We start from the raw sequence: 13,304 nt of genomic DNA, 5'->3' as shown, positions 1-13,304 counted from the left end.
GTGGAGCGATCTTGGCTCACTGCAAGCTCCACCTCCCGGGTTCACGCCATTCTCCACAGCCTCCAAGTAGCTAAGACTACAGGCGCCTGCCACCACGCCCGGCTAATTTTTTGTATTTTTAGTAGAGACGGGATTTCACCATGTTAGCCAAGATGGTCTCGATTTCCTGACCTCGTGATCCTCCCGCCTCGGCCTCCTAAAGTGCTGGGATTACAGGTGTGAGCCACTGTGCCCAGCCTAAAACATTATATGTAATGATAGCAGAATACATATTCTTTTCAAGTGTATATTACCAAGACAGACCATGTCCTGGGCCATAAAACAAGTCTCAGCCAGGCGCAGTGGCTCACGCCTATAATCCCGACACTTGGGAGGGCGAGGCGGGTGGATCACTTGAGGCCAGGAGTTCGAGACCAGCCTGGCCAGCATGATGAAACCCCATCTCTACTAAAAATATAAAAAATTAGCTAGGTGTGATGGCTCATGCCTGTAATCTCAGCTACTCATAAGGCTAAGGCAGGAGAATCGCTTGAACCCGGGAGGTCGAGGTTGCAGTGAGCCAAAATCACACCACTGCAACACAGCCTGTGTGACAAGAGTGAAACTCTGTCTCAAAAAAAAAAAAAATATATATATATATATATATAAAATGTTTTATAAATGTCCATTAAGACAATTTGGTCAATAGTGTTATATCAAGTTATCCTGATTTCTGTCTAGTTATATTAACTGAGAGAGGTGCTGAAATCTCTATGATTGTCACTTTGTGGACTTCTTTGAGTTCTACTGGGTTTTGTTTCACTTGGAAGTTCTGCTTCTAGGCAGATAAACATTTATAACTGTTACGTCTTTTTAAAAAACTGATCCCCTTATCAATATGAAATAATCCTCTTTAACCCTGGTAATATTCTTTCCCTCCAAACCTATTTTAATATAGTTACTCCAGCTTTCTTTTGACTCGTGTTAGTGTAGTGTATCTTCTTCCATTCTTTAAACCTAGTTGTGTCTATATATTTAAAGTGGGTTTCTTTTTTTTTTTTTTTTTTGAGACGGAGTCTCGCTCTGTCGTCCAGGTTGGAGTGCAGTGACCAGATCTCAGCTCACTGCAAGCTCCGCCTCCTGGGTTTACGCCATTCTCCTGCCTCAGCCTCCCGAGTAGCTGGGACTACAGGCGCCCGCCACCTCGCCCGGCTAGTTTTTTGTATTTTTTAGTAGAGACGGGGTTTCACCGTGTAGGCCAGGATGGTCTCGATCTCCTGACCTCATGATCCGCCCGTCTCAGCCTCCCAAAGTGCTGGGATTACAGGCTTGAGCCACCGCGCCCGGCCTAAAGTGGGTTTCTTATAGACAGCATAGCTAAGCTTGCTTTTCTGATCTGGTAATTTCTGCCTTTTAGCTGTGTTGAGACCATTTACATTTAGTGTGTTACTGATATGTGGATTTAAATATGGCATTACATTTGAATTTAGAAAGTATTAAAATTCAGTGTCAATGAAGTTAGCAAATTTTAAATCTATAAGAAGTGTTTAAAGGCTCTGGAATAGAGCTATCTTACACGTTAAAAACTTACCAGAATGAGTTCAAAAAGTGTTCCTTGGTCAACTTTCAGGAATTCTTGGTCCCAAACAGGGATATCGTCTGTTCGCTTTTCTTTGTTCTCATCATCTTCAGGAGGAGGAGGGTCATCCTTGTGGTGGGTGCACCACTGAATGACCTACAACAACAAAAAAGTTTTATTCCTCTGTGGCATTTTGTCACAAGGTACTCATTCGAATCACTGCTGGGACAACTTATCCCTATACTGGAATAATAACTAGCTAGAGGTTGACTTGAGCCATTAACAGCCAAGCCTGAAAAGCAAAAATGAAGAATCTTTATAACCCTAGAAGGGAAAAGATCTTATTAGATAAAAGCAAGCCATGCTGACAGAGTACTGTACTTGACTACATTAAAAAGCTTCTATGCAAAAAGAAAAGTTAGACAGGACAATGACTGGAAGATACCTGCAGTATGTACAATGATTAGCCGAGAGAATATAAAATGTTTAAAAAATCATTATAGAGGCCGGGCGCGGTGGCTCAAGCCTGTAATCCCAGCACTTTGGGAGGCCGAGACGGGCGGATCACGAGCTCAGGAGATGGAGACCATCCTGGCTAACACAGTGAAACCCTGTCTCTACTAAAAAAAAAAATACAAAAAACTAGCCGGGCGAGGTGGTAGGCGCCTATAGTCCCAACTACTCAGGAGGCTGAGGCAGGAGAATGGCGTAAACCCGGGAGGCGGAGCCTGCAGTGAGCTGAGATCCGGCCACTGCACTCCAGCCTGGGCGACAGAGCCAGACTCCGTCTCAAAAAAAAAAAAAAAAATCATTATAGAGAAATGGGTTAATAATATGTACAGGCAATAAATGAAATCTGAAAGGCCAAACACAAGGAACACTCAACTTTACCAGAAGCAAAACTAACACTATGGATACGTCTCTAGATTGAAAAAAATCAAGAAACTGATACTAATTGTTCAGCAACAGTGGAAAGGAAACACGAACTCTATAGAGAGTATAAACTGATATAACCCCTTTGAAAGCTAATCCAGCACTCCTCAGTTAAAACTGAGTATGTACATATATTGTAACCAGGAAATTCCAAATACCCCAGACACATGTGTAAGACTATTTGGTGTAGGAACAAAGCAGGAAAAGCCCCCAAAATTCCCTTAATAGGAGAATAATTACTTCATAAAGTTTCAGGAAGCTGATTACCTAGACTATACATACCAGCATGAAGACCAAAATCAATACTGAAAGTGTTTTCAGTTGTAGAATCTAGGCAGTGGCTACATGGGTGTCTACTGTGACAAAAATTTTTTCAATTTTTCTGTATGGTTAAAACTTTTTCATAGCAAAATGTTGGAGGAATAAACAATGCTGAGAGAAAATGACAGGGTCAAGAAATTATACTGCCAGGATACAAAAAAAAAAAAAAAAAAAAAAGGAAACAATTTCAATAAGGAAAAGCCAAGCAATGGGTTTTTTGTTTGTTTTTGAGACAAGGTCTCACTGTGTCACCCAGGCTGGAATGCAGTGCCCTGATCATGGCTCACTCGACCTCCTGTGCTTCAGCGATCCTCCCACCTCAGCCTCCCGAGTAGCCTGGCTCATTTTTGTATTTTGCTTCTGTAGACATAACGTTTCATCATGTTGCAAACTCCTGAACTCAAGCAATTCACCCACCTTGCTCTCCCAAAGTGTTGGGATTACAAGTATGAGCCACCGTGCCTGGCCAGCAAAAGGTTTTTGTTTTTGTTTTAATTTTGAGACGGAGTTTCACTCTTGTTGCCCAGGCTGGAGTGTAATGGCGCTATCTTGGCTCACTGCAACCTCCACCTCTTGGGTTCAAGCAATTCTGCCTCGGCCTCCTGAGTAGCTAGGATTACAGGTACCTGCCACAATGCCCAGCTAATTTTTAAAAATATTTTTAGTTGGCCAGGTTGGTCTCAAACTCCTGACCTCAGATGATCCACCCGCCTTGGCCTCCCAAAGTGCTAGGATTACAGGCATGAGCCACCGCGACCAGCTAAGGGTTTTTAATGAAATAAATAATAGCTTCTTAAGAAGTATTCCACTTATATAAGAAAAGAAACAAATGTCAATTAATATTTGCTTATCCAGGCATTTAAAACACTCTAAACTTGGGTGCAGTGGCTCATACTTGTAATCCCAGCACTTTTGGAGGCTGAGGCAGGATGACTGCTTAAAAGGCCAGAAGTTCAAGACTAGCCTCCTGGGCAATATAGAGAGACCCCATCTCTATAAAAAATGATGATGATAATAATAATAGGCTGGACACTGTGGCTCACACCTGTAATCCTAGCACTTTGGGAGGCCGAGGTGGGTGACTTAGTTGAGCCCAGAAGTTCAAGACCAGCCTGGGTAACATGGTGAAACCCTGTCTCTATAAAAAATACAAAAATGAGATAGGAGTGGTTGTGCACACCGACGGTCCCAGCTACTCAGAAGGCTGAGGCAAGAGAATCACTTGAGCCCAGGAGGTTAACGCTGTAGTGAGCCATGACTGTGCCACTGCACTCCAACCTGGGCAAAAGTGTGACATTCTGTCAAAAAAAAAAAAAAATCACTACCACTACTAACAAAAAATAAAAATTTAAAAATAAAAAACTCTTAAAAGGATATATAAGAAACTAATGCCTAGGTTCACAATGGGTGGCGCCAGGAAGTCTCTACAAAAATAAAAAAATTAGCTGGGCATGGTAGCGAGTGCCTGTAATCCCAGCTACTCGAGGGGATGAGGCAGGAAAATCACTTGAACCCAAGAGGCAGAGGTTGCAGTAAGCTGAGATCGTGCCACTGCACTCCAGCCTGGGCGATAGAGTGAGACTCTGTCTCAGAAAAAAAAAAAGGCCAGGTGCAATGGCTCACGCCTGTAATCCCAGCACTTTGGGAGGCCAAGGCGGGCAGATCACAAGGTCAGGAATTCACTGACCAACACAGTGAAACCCCGTCTCTACTAAAAAATACAAAAATTAGCCGGGCATGGTGGCAAGTGCCTGTAATCCCAGCTACTTGGGAGGCTGAGGCAGGAGAATTGCTTGAACCTGGAAGGTGGAGGTTGTAGTGAGCCGAAATTGTGCCACTGCTCTCCAGCCTGGGCAACAGAGTGAGATCAAAAAAAAAAAAAAAAAAAAAAAAAAAAAAAAAAACACCAAACAAAAAAAAAAATTCAGGATGGCTGGGCATGGTGGCTCCACCTGTAATCCCAGCACTTTGGGAGGCCAAGGCAGGGAGATCACCTGAGGTCAAGAGTTGGAGACCAACCTGGCAACATGGTGAAAACCTGTCTCTACTAAAACATACAAAAATTAGCTGGGCGTGGTGGTGGGTGTCTGTAATCCCAGCTACTCAGGAGGCAGAGGTTGCAGTGAGCCGAGATCATGTCACTGCACTCCAACCTGGCAACAGAGCAAGACTCCGGTCTCAAAAAAAAAAAAAAAAGGGGGGGGGGTGCAGGGAGAAACACACTTACTTGTTAATACCTGTATTACAAATACTAAAAGGATAAACTGCTACCGGAAAGGGGACTGGAATAGATAAGGACAGAAATGGGAACAAAGTGTTACATATTCCTTTCTTACGACTTTAGTCATTTCAAAATTATAAATCTAAGAAAGATAGTCACGATTCAATTCCACCATGCTCTAGAAGTGGTATCTTTACAGAAGACTATTTAACAATATCTACCAAAATTTAGGTATATAAGCCAACCTGTGATCCAGATATTCTACATGTAGATCATCCTTCCTAGAGAAGTGTTTGCATAGGTATATACAGTACAGATGCCCAATAAATGACAATAGTCAACTGTGGCAAGAAAGCAGATAGAACTTTTTTCTGTATATTTTAAGAACATACAAACATCATTCAAGTAAGTGTTTAAGAACATTCAAATTTAAAAGTAATTTTAAGCAGTAAATTCTAACATAGATTGTTGAATTACTTATATTAATCAATTAGTGTTATATATTAAGCAGAATAAACTTAAACTCTTTAAAGACCTTACCTTTTTTAATATTGCTGCATTCACATTTGGTAGAGGAACTGGGTCATCATCTCCTTCATCATCCATTCCCAAATCTAAGAAAACCAGAAGAAAATATCTATTTCCTAATTCCATTATAATACTTATACCAACCAAGCTATGTCTCAAAACATAAGAGTCAGCCCCCATATCCATGAGTTCTACATCTGCGGATTCAACCAACCACAGATCGAACATATTGGGAAAAAAAATGGATGGCTGTGTCTGCACTAAACATGTAGACTTGTTTCCTTGTCATTATTCCCTAAACAATACAGTATAAAAACTACTTACATAGCATTTACATTGTATTTGGTATTGTAAGTAATCTAGAGAGGATTTTAAGTATACAAGGTGATGTGCATATGTTATATGGCAACTATACTATTATAAGGGACTTGAGTATTGGTGGATTTTGGTATCCACAGGGGTGTCCTAAAACCAATCCCCCATGGATACCAAGGGACGACTGTAACTTTTAAGACATGTCTGAAAGAATATAAAAAGGACTTTACTTAGAACAGCTCTCTTAGGAGCATTTAAAAATTGGTGGCTCCTAAAGATGGAGTCCATAAAACCACCCAAAACTACATAAACTTGTGTGAGTAGACAAATAAAGGAATATTACATTTAAAGAAGTTCTTAATTAGGAGGAAAAGTGATTTAGTAAGTTGGGCTTGAATGACTGGGCAGCCATCTGAAAAAATTAAAGATGGACCCTTTCCTTACCCCTTTACATCAAATTCTCCAGATGAACTGTATTTTAAAAAGTAAAATAATGAAAACTATTACAGTTAATAAAATATCGATCTATTCAAATCTGAAACCCACAGATGTGTGTATACATACACACACTAAAAACACTAAAAATACACACACACACATATACACACACACACACAATCATGCACACTGACAAAAACAAGGCAGGCAGCTCCAAACATAATGGTATGATCCCAAGATTAAAATTTTTAAACTAGGTTAAAAAAAATTATCCGAATAAAAATAGAAATCGCTTTTTTCCAACAGGATATATGAGAAAGAGTTAATATTATGTGTAAGGAAGTTAAAGAACATCAGTTAAGGGACAAAATTATGGGGCTATCAATAATCCAGGCACAAGATGATAGCCTGGACAAGGTTTGTAGCTAAGGAGGTGGTAAGAAATGACCTAATTCTGTCTGCATTTTGAAAGTAGAGACAATAGAATTTGCCAACAGAAGGCAAGTAGAATGTGAAAAGAGTTAACACTAAGGTTTATGGCATGAAAAGGATGAAGTTGCCACCAATTGATAAGGGGAAGGCTGTCAGAGGAACTATTATTTTTAGGAAGAGAGGAGCAAGAGCTCTAGTTTCCTAAATGTAAAATATTAGATATCCAAGGGCAGTTGTATGTTCAAGTCCAGAAATCAAGAGAAGAAATCAGAACTGTAAGTAAGTTTGGGAATTGGTGTATAGATGGTTTATAATGCTATGACACTATGATCAAGCAAATGGATGTGTATAGATATAGTGAAGAGGTCCAAAGATGAAGCCCTGAGGCTTTAAAGACTGGAAGACAGAAGGGTGTGAGGTAAGTACTAAGTGGAATTTTAGGAACCAAGTGAAGAGGGGTATAATCAAGCATCAAATAATGTCAACAGGTCTAGATAAGAACTGAAAACAGACAATGCACTTGATGACATGGGGTTCACTGAGCTTTATTTACAAGCAGTTCCAGTGGAGCGGTAAAGATGAGAGTAGATTCAAAAATAATTCATGTCATCTTGCATGGATGGATTCACTCATCTCCCCTCTCTTCTTCCTCCCACCAATGCCTATCCCTGATCCTATCTCAGCTTAGAGTGAAACTGTAAAATGACAATGTCTCATGTAAAGCTCTGTGTGGAACAAGTTGCTTATGTCTTTCCTGAACAAGTATGAAATCTTTTTCATCAGCTGAGAGAAAGAAGTTATAAAATGTAAAATACTTTGGTCTTGAGAACTAAGATATCAGAGGAAACATACAGAAGACCAGCTTGTTTAGATCCAAATGTAATTTGGAATGAGGCTTAACTCACACTAAAAAGAAGGCTTTTGGCCAGGCATGGTGCCTCACGCATGTAATCCCAGTACTTTGGGAGGCCAAGGTAGGTGGATCACCTGAAGTCAGGAGTTCGAGACCAGCCTGGCTAACATGGTGAAACCCCATTTCTACTAAAAATACAAACAAATTGGCCAGGCGTGGTGGCTCACGCCTGTAATCTCAGCACTTTGGGAGACAGAGGCAGGCAGATCACGAGGTCAGGAGTTCAAGACCAGCCTGACAAACACGGTGAAACCCCTTCTCTACTAAAAATACAAAAAACTAGCCGGGTGTGGTGCTGCACGCCTGTAATCCCAGCTACTCAGGAGGCTGAGGCAGAAGAATCACTTGAACCCAGGAGGCGGAGGTTGCAGTGAGCCGAGATTGTGCCACTGCACTCTAGCCTGGGTGACAGAGTGAGACTCCGTCTCAAAAAAAAAAAAAAAAAAAAAAAAAGCTGGGCATGGTGGCACGTGCCTGTAATCCCAGCTACTTGGGAGGCTGAGTCAGCAGAACTGCTCGAACCCATGAGGCAGAGATTGCAGTGAGCCGCGATTGTGCCACTGCACTCCAGCCTGGGCAACAAGAGTGAAACTCCATCTCAAAAAATAATAATAATAAAAAAATAAGGCTTTTATGACTGTAAAGGATCGTAAAGCTAATTTTTTACTTTTTGTAAAGACAGGGTCTTGCTATGTTGTCCAGGCTGGTTTTGAACTCCTGGGCTCAAGCAATCCTCTTTAAATCCTCCAGCATTTAAACTAAGGATGTACAGTATTTTTTGCTTTCAGACTAAAAGCACAAGTAGCAACAGTCATTCCTTTAAGCTATTCAGTTTCAGGGACTTCTGAAAGATATCTCTATCCTGATACTGTACCCTGGACCTGAACTAATCATCCAATCCACATGTAAATGTGCCAGGAGTCTCACTTCTGATTGTCCTGTGGATTAAAAGGTTTTATTTTTGTTTTCTAAGTCACATAAAACCCATAACCAGAGATACTGCAGATGGAAAACAAGAAAAGCAGTAAGTTGCCAAATTCAAAAGACTCCAGTCCTCAAGAGGCTAAAATCTTATGTAAGCCATTGGTACTTAAGATAAAACCATTCACTTGATTCCCAAAGGCAATGGAGTAAAAGAATAATTTAATTGTTGCTAACTGCCTATCAGTCCACTTACTTCAGTGATCAAAGTTGGCATGCTAAGTCTTCAAGATGCCCTACGTTTTTAAACTTGGCAAATGCTTCTTTGAAGCAGCACAGGACAGATTAGTGTCAGGCACCAAGATAAAATAAAGAACACTTTCAATGCCAAAGTATTCAGGCAGCAATTCAGGTATCAGTTTCTACATCTTCTGGATAAAACCTTACTCACCTGGCCTTTTAGGGACACTTGGATTACTTTCACTTTTTTTTAGTGAGCATAACATACTTTTTCATTCAATAGGTACTTGATGAACAGTGACTGTGGGATGTACCAAGCAGTTTACAACTTAGTAGAAGTTATCTTAAGTTACCAGAATACAGGACTTTAAGGGCCACCATGATTGGTACCAGTTACTAAAGAGAATTCTAAGCTTTTATCAGAAAACAGATGTCACCCACTTAAAAAACAAAACGGAAGACACATCTCTGTAATTCAGCTTCTGCCTCTACCACACCTAAGTATCTGCAGCTAGAAGTCCTCTAACTTATTAACTATGAAATTCTAAGGACCAGTCTACAGTATATAAATCTGGCAATCACTCTAGTCACCTAGAAATGTTCCCTTTTCCCTTAACTTACACAAATGCTACTTTACTAATTCTCTACTACTGACTTCTATACTCTTTAGCACCCCAGCTCCAACATCATCATCTTCCAGAGTTAAACTCCCATAACCCAATATATAAAACAAGTCTCCTTATCTCTAGCAGTCTAACTCTGGGGCCAATATTCACAAACTCAATCACCTAGTAGACTGCTACATAGATCTTCTGAAGGAATCTCAAACATGGTTTAAGCTTAAAGTCATTTTCTTCTCCATTCCTCTCAAACCCATTTTCAGCTCTACCAACTACAGTATCGCAATTCCATCCCACCCCAACTGAAAACCTTATTTTTACTTTCCCTAGCACACCCTGTCTACTTTACTTCAGAATGATCTCCCAAAACATCCTAATTTTACTGGATTTAAATATCACCTCGGCTGGGCTTAATGGCTCACGCCTGTAATTCCAACATATTGGGAGGCTGAGGTGGGAGGATCACCTGAGGTCAGGAGTTTGAGACCAGCCTAACATGGAGAAACCTCGTCTCTACTAAAAATACAAAATGAGATGGGCATGGTGCACATGCCTGTAATCCCAGCTACCTGGGAGGCTGAGGCAGAAGAAGTGCTTGAACCCCGGAGGCAGAGGTGGCAGTGAGCTGAGATCGCACCACTGCACACCAGGCTGGGCAACAAGAGCAAAACTCTGCCTCAAAAAAATAAATAAATAGAAGAAATATCCTCACCAGTACTACATACTGCAATCTCTTCAAGACTGAAGCATAACACTAGCCAAGATGTTCCCACAGCGCCACTTGGCACGCAACTTTATTAATGCGCTAATTACACCATGTGACAAGTTTGCCTTGTTTGTGTCTGGCTTCCCTCCTAGTTTATAAGTTCTTCAAGGGCAAAGGCCATGTCTCACTTACCTTCTTTTCACCAGCACCAATGTTGGCATATAACCCTTCTCTTCGTTTAAGTATTTATAAGCTACTGATCTTCCCTACGTAAAAAACCTCTGACATTTAAGTACTAAAGAACACTCAATACTACTGAGTTTTTTTCATCAATTCCAGACACTGATTTGTATCACCCCACTGGTAATACTTAAAAGAGATCTACATTAACTAGTGAGTTTCAAGAACTGTTTTCTAACTCACTTCCTTATGCTGCATATACACTTTGTAGCAGTTTAAGGGGAATGACAAAAAGAGAAAGCTTGTTTTAAAAAAAAAAAAAAAAAAAATTCTGCCTGGCACAGTGGCTCATGCCTGTAATGTGGCTCTTCCCAGTACTTTGGGGTGCCGAGGTGGGAAGATGGCTTGAGTCCAAAAGTGTGAGAACAGCCAGGGTAACATTTAGGCTGGGCATGGTGGCTCACGCCTGTAATCCCAGCACTTTGGGAGGCTCAGGCAGGCAGATCATGAGGTCACGAGTTCGAGACCAGCCTGACCAACATGGTGAAATCCTGTCTCTACTAAAAATACAAAAATTAGCCAGGCATGGTGGCGTGCACCTGTAATCCCAGCTACTTGGGAGGCTAAGGCAGGAGAATCACTTGAACCCGGAAGGCAGAGGTTGCAGTGAGCTGAGATCTTGCCACTTGCACTCCAGCCTGGGCAACAGAGCAAGACTCCGCCTCAAAAAAAAAAAAAAAACTCAGCTGGGGCTGGGCACGGTGGCTTACGCCTGTGATCCCAACACTTTGGGAGGCCAAGGCGGGCAGATGACCTGAGGTTGGGAGTTCGACACCAGCCTGACCAACATGGAGAAACCTCGTCTCTAAAAAAAATACAAAATTAGCTGGGCTTGCTGGCGTAAGCCTCTAATTCCAGCTATTCGGGAGGCTGAGGCAGGAGAATCGCTTGAACCAGGGAGACGGAGGTTACAGTGAGTCAAGATTACACCATCGCACTTCAGGCTGGGCAACAAGAGCAAAAATCTGTCTCAAAAAAAATCAGCTAGATGTGGTGGCACGTGCCTGTAGTCCCAGTTATTCAGGAGGCTGAAGTGAGAGGATTGCTTGAGCCCAGAAGGTTGAGGCTGCAGTGAGCCGTGACTGCACCACTGCACTCCAGCCTGGGCAAGAGTGAGACTCCGTCTCAAATGAATGAATGAATGAATGAATGAATGAATAAATAAATAAATAAATAAATAAAATCTACACAGCAATCCACAGAGCTCACTCCCTTCACTGAAATAAGGTGTTCTATTCAGCTACCATTATAGGACGGTATCTCTTTTCCAAAGACTTTAATTTCTGTCACTGGAACTTATGAATTCAAATTTACTTGAACAGAAATTAACCATTGCCTAAGGCTTGGCAATCACTTCAATGTTTATTACCTTATGATTTTATCCATTTAATTACAGAACCCTCACTAATTCAGACAATGCAGAAAGGATGACTTGTATCAGAAAAATGTAAGTTATAAAGAAAAAAATGTAAACTTTACCTCTTTATACTCTCAAGCACCTTATGACAGCCTGCTGCTCATATAAACTTGATATTCACAAATTATCTCAAATTACACATTTCTCCCCACCCAGGTTTTCCAATGAACTTACCTTCCAACATGGTCTTAATAGTCACAGATTGTTTGGCAATTTCCACATCAACTTCAAATATCTCTCCATCAGAACTCTGCAACTTAATTGAAGGCATCTAAAAACAAGTACATTAGATGTAAAATTTGAGAGAGAGTTCTACATGATATTTCATCAACTACAGTCCGTCAGAAGGCTATAACTTATTGACCACAAAGTTCTAAGGACCTACAATACATAATCCTGTAAAACACTGTTGAAAGTAGTTATTCACAGGTTAGCCTGCAAGTATTTCTATTAACTTTTTTCAAAGTATAACTACTAGGAACAGAAGCTTTTAAGGCCTGCCCTACTGAACTCACTATTGGTATAAATTTAATAAAACATACATATTTGTATTTGCTTTCTTCCTGCCTTTCGTCTCCCAATGAATACTGGACTACTCCATTTGAGCAGTTAACTGCCACAATTAACTACATGCAAACCTAAGGAAGGTCAGTCCAAAATAAACAAGGCTACCAAATAAGACAGAAATTTTCCCCACAGTGAGACCTACCTGTGAAGATGAGTTCAGATCCAGAGAGTAAATCAGAATATGCTGATTTATGTCTGAGGCAATGCAAGACCATATACACAAGAACAAAATGATTTAAAGATAAGCAGATGTGAGTACAATTCCCTAAATCTAGTAAGAAGCTTCATTTCAGAGCGCTTTTTATCTTTCAGTACTGACTGTCCAACTGACCAACTTTGAGATCTCTTGTCAAGAGCTCCATAATAATAACCTATTACTTGCTCTGAAAATGCATTTATTAACTCAGATTAATTATGAGTCACTAGGAAAAAGATAATCTTACATAAAAAGTTAGGCAATTAGGCCAGGTGTGGTGGCTCACGCCTATAATCCCAGCACTTTGGGAGGCCGAGGCAGGTGGATCACGAGGTCAGGAGATCGAGACCATCCTGGCTAACATGGTGAAACCCCGTCTCTACCAAAAATACAAAAAATTAGCCGGGCGTGGTGGCGGCCGCCTGTAGTCCCAGCTACTTGGGAGGCTGAGGCAGGAGAATGGCATGAACCCAGGAGGCAGAGCTTGCAGTGAGCCGAGACTGCGCCGCTGTACTCCAGCCTGGGTGGCAGAGCGAGACTCCGTGTCAAAAAAAAAAGTTAAGCAATTAATTCCAAAGGACTTGAGTTCTGGCAAAAAAAAAAAAGGAATTTAAAATTAAAAGTCCAACAATTTCTTACCATCTTCAAATTCTTTTTTTAAAAAAGAAAACATACATAAAAGAAAAACAACAACAAAAAGAGTAGCAATACCTGGTACAGATTAATTCAAGGCCTCTT

General features: G+C 40.9%; 3 protein-coding genes across 4 annotated transcripts in view; 1 reads left to right on the top strand and 2 right to left on the bottom strand.

Moving 5' to 3' along the window:
- UBE2B (ubiquitin conjugating enzyme E2 B) overlaps positions 1 to 13,304 on the top strand; it is a 262,616-nt gene that overhangs the window by 5,527 nt on the left and 243,785 nt on the right. The gene's annotated exons all lie outside the window — the stretch shown is intronic.
- VDAC1 (voltage dependent anion channel 1) overlaps positions 1 to 13,304 on the bottom strand; it is a 394,265-nt gene that overhangs the window by 189,350 nt on the left and 191,611 nt on the right. The gene's annotated exons all lie outside the window — the stretch shown is intronic.
- The window catches only part of SKP1 (S-phase kinase associated protein 1), a 105,881-nt gene that overhangs the window by 2,115 nt on the left and 90,462 nt on the right, over positions 1 to 13,304 (bottom strand). For both annotated transcript variants that reach the window (XM_050792881.1, XM_050792882.1), the window contains 3 exons: positions 11,978 to 12,074; positions 5,574 to 5,647; positions 1,571 to 1,714 (listed from right to left, as the gene is read on the bottom strand). In XM_050792881.1, coding sequence (XP_050648838.1) covers positions 1,571 to 1,714; positions 5,574 to 5,647; positions 11,978 to 12,074 — 315 coding nt within the window. The remainder of the gene's footprint in view (positions 1 to 1,570; positions 1,715 to 5,573; positions 5,648 to 11,977; positions 12,075 to 13,304) is intronic.

This window comes from Macaca thibetana, chromosome 6 (genome assembly GCF_024542745.1).
Source record: "Macaca thibetana thibetana isolate TM-01 chromosome 6, ASM2454274v1, whole genome shotgun sequence".
In the NCBI taxonomy this organism is placed as follows: domain Eukaryota; kingdom Metazoa; phylum Chordata; class Mammalia; order Primates; family Cercopithecidae; genus Macaca; species Macaca thibetana.
Note: the sequence above shows the minus strand (reverse complement) of the source record. Positions and strands in the feature narration are given on the sequence as shown.